The sequence below is a fragment of the Anarrhichthys ocellatus genome, unplaced genomic scaffold (assembly GCF_004355925.1).
Source record: "Anarrhichthys ocellatus isolate YVR2014 unplaced genomic scaffold, GSC_Weel_1.0 scaffold39, whole genome shotgun sequence".
Lineage (NCBI taxonomy): Eukaryota > Metazoa > Chordata > Actinopteri > Perciformes > Anarhichadidae > Anarrhichthys > Anarrhichthys ocellatus.
The window spans coordinates 2,781,430-2,784,979 of NW_022280069.1; the positions used below are offsets into that span (position 1 = coordinate 2,781,430).

The 3,550-nt window shown below is 46.3% G+C and overlaps 1 protein-coding gene across 3 annotated transcripts in view; it reads left to right on the top strand.

Moving 5' to 3' along the window:
* scap (SREBF chaperone) overlaps positions 1-3,550 on the top strand; it is a 30,754-nt gene that overhangs the window by 8,565 nt on the left and 18,639 nt on the right. For all 3 annotated transcript variants that reach the window (XM_031867484.1, XM_031867483.1, XM_031867481.1), the window contains exons 4-6: positions 76-233; positions 737-957; positions 3,276-3,381. In XM_031867484.1, the coding sequence (XP_031723344.1) occupies positions 76-233; positions 737-957; positions 3,276-3,381 (485 nt within the window). The remainder of the gene's footprint in view (positions 1-75; positions 234-736; positions 958-3,275; positions 3,382-3,550) is intronic.

The window sequence follows — 3,550 nt, forward strand, 5'->3', positions numbered from 1 at the left end:
GTGTGTGTGTGTGTGTGTGTGTGTGTGTGTGTGTGTGTGTGTGTGTGCGCGCGCATGCGCGCGCTCTCTCTGCAGTACCGAGGTCCTCCGGTCGCCTACATCCAGCAGGTGTTGGTGAAGGCGGCGGTGTCTCCGTGGGACAGCAGCCTGGTGCCGGTGGACGTGTTTCGGTCGCCGCTCGGTCGAGCCTTCAGCCTGCTGGAGGAGATACGCAACCACGTCCACTCTGACGGGTAAACACGCACGCACACACACACACACACGTACGTATGTATGACAGGCAATCCGCTATACTTAAAATGGAAACAGATCACTTTTGGTATTTTTTTAAATAGTTGCGCATCAGTTTTTTAATAAATGTATTATTTGTAGTTGAGATTAAGACAAACTGAATATTTAAAGTCCGTTACCCAACACGTGCTGAGCAGTTCAAAGTCGAGCCATGAACCCAAACTTATTTCAGAGAGAGAGAGAGAGAGAGAGAGAGAGAGAGAGAGAGAGAGAGAGACCTTAAAAGTAAACCTGCTATAAGAGTGCTGATGGAGTGCAGTTGAAGTCTGTCGAGTGAAATGAATGACATGGTACTTACCTTGTCTTATTATTGTTCAATTATGCAGGTAAATTGATAGATAATTGAAAGATTAATATTATCCTCTGCTGAAATACTTTTTGCATTTGTCAGCCTTGTTAATATCTTTCCTCTCACCTCCTCTCCTCTGCTCCTCACCTCCGTCAGCTCCGGGGTTCGCAGTCTGGAGACGCTGTGTCTCCAGGTGACGGACCTGTTTCCGGGCTTACGGCGGATGCAGTCGGTGCTGCCCGAGCACGGCTGCCTGCTCGTTTCTCCCGGCAACTACTGGCAGAACCAGCGGGAGCTGTTCGACTTGGACCCGGACCTCCTCAAGACCATCCAGAAACATGAGCCCAAAGGCCTGCACACCTCGGCCACGCTGCGAGGTAGGGAGGAGGAAGAGGAGAAAGAGGGTGTAACGGAGGCTAATACACAGCCTGCACACGGGCTCGTTTTAATCAAAGGGAGGAAATGGCATAGAGGGTGAAATATGATTTGAGTCAGATTGACACAGACAAACAGCGACGTTTTTAATTGTAAAGTTGAGGTTTAAGTGCTGACATTTCATACACCCCCAACCCGTCCTGGAGTTGTTCCGTCTGCGTTCGTTCGGAAGAGCACGGTGACATTTTAATGGGGTTGTATGAGCTTTTTATTCGTAGTCAGTGGCGGCTGGCGAGGCCCCAACTTTGGTGAATTCAACAGTACGGACACGGGCGCAAAGCAATGTGCTTCTGTGGACGGAGGCAGCAGCTAAACGTATATTAGACACCTAAACAAATCAAAAACTCTACCCTCTACGTTATTTAGATTATATTCACCACTTTAAAGAAAGCCCTTAAGCCGTTGAAAATAACAGTAATTTTACCTCGGGAGTTGCTAGTCTACAGCTGCCTCTATTGTTTCTACTGTTTGTGTTATTGTGTGACTTTGGTGAATCCAAACTATCCTTTTTAAAAGTTACACAACAACACCAACGAACTAACCGATCGAGACAGAAGTAGACCAGCAACTCCCGTCTTCTGGGAGGTAAAATCACTGTTTCGTCAAAGGAATCTTGTGACTTTGAATCGTCATAGATGACGGCTTCGGTTCCCCGGCCAGAAAATGATGTCTGACCACAAAGCAATGCAGTAAAAATATTCTAAATATTGTGTACATTTGAACTCCAAACTCGGGGAGTGAGGAGTCCGGCCTGCCATCATACACTGAGTAGATAAATACCTTAACCAACCCCACTTCAAACTGTCCTGCACTGTCCCTTTAAGGCTGGATTCATGCATGTTTGTGACAGGAATGCTCTCGCGTACAGACTCACACCTTGACCCATGACATGGATCGATGGAGTGTACAGTGTGGAAAATAGCTCAAGCCGTCAAAAATGACGAACATCCATGAACTTGCGACATAGTGCTGGTAAACATGATGATCATACACGCCTTCATCTCTTCACGCATCGACTACTGTAACACACTTCTCTCGTCACTCAGTGTAACTGCTCTCAACCGTTTGGCGGCAGCATTGTGGATTACCTGCAGACTACTCACCAGGACAAATAGAGGGTCTCACATCACCCCCGTACTCCGATCTCTCCACTGGCTCCCTGTAGCATTTAGGATCCACTTTAAAATTCTCACCCTCACTTACAGAGCACAACACGGTCAGACTCCTACATATGTGGCTGAACTCCTTCACCCTTATTCACCCGCCCGCGCACTCAAGTCAAACATGTTAAATGATCTGTCTGTCCCACGCACTCGCCTGAAGACCCGTGGTAACCGAGCTTTTGAGGCAGTAGCACCGAGGCTGTATGGTTGTTTAAATGCATCGTGAAGGTGCACTGATAAAGGAGGGAGAAGCTTTTATTAAACCTCTGTCAACGAGGCGATCTGCCTCCATTCCCTTTGATTGGCATCAACAGGAGTCACTGTCACAATGAGGCAGCGAGCGTTGGGATCAGTGGCATCAGAACACAAGAGGGTTTCATATCGAAGAACGAGCCGTTTCATTCCTTGGGAACGTAATGAATTCTCTTAAAGCTTTGCCCACTGACATAGTGAACCAAATCACCCTCCCTGACCGCCCGGGCAAAGCCATCTCAAGTGGGTTTCAGGGGTGGGGTTGTGGTCAGGGACAGATCAGCTGCCAGATACAGTCAGACTGATGCTCTAGTTCACACTGAAGGCCGGTCAGACGCGTGACTAATGAATGACTACGTGGAAGCTGCAGTATGAAAACACTACAACATGAAATTTACAGTAATGTGCCGTACGCCTCTCACGACTTGTATCGACATATTGTACCGTATGTGGACATGAACTCAATCATTTTTGCTGACCTCATTATTGCCCAATATGTTTGCATCTCTTTGTGTTTACATAAGACACGTTGCCAGAATAAACGGCGGGGTTTTCTCTACTGTTATATGACTTATATGACCGGAGTCTGTTTTATTATATTCTTTTAGCTGTATGGTTTTTATTTATTCACAATCTTAAGCGTGCATGTCTAAATATTCCTAATAATCCAAAATGTATCTCTCTTTAAAAGAGTGTAACTGCCTTGTCATGTTAGCATATTAGTATATCAGTGGCATAGAAAGGTTTTCAAACGACAATAATATCGTTTATCACAATTATTTCGAGTACAATATATCGTCCAGCAAATATATGTTAGAAACATTGTGCGTGTGTTTGTGTTGTAGACCTGCTGTTCGGCGTCCCTGGGAAGTACACCGGGGTCAGTCACTACAACAGGAAGAGGGTGGTGACGTACACCATCACCGTGGTGCTGTCCAGCTACGATGCGAGGTCAGTTACACGTACAACAGAAGAGAAAATAAAGTTTCCTTACGTCAACTACCTGTGTATGGTTCATCAGTTAGAGGGAAGTGTCTGCGGTGTTAATGATGATCTCGGTGTCTCTCTCTCTCTGTGTGTGTGTGTGTGTGTGTGTGTGTGTGTGTGTGTGTGTGTGTGT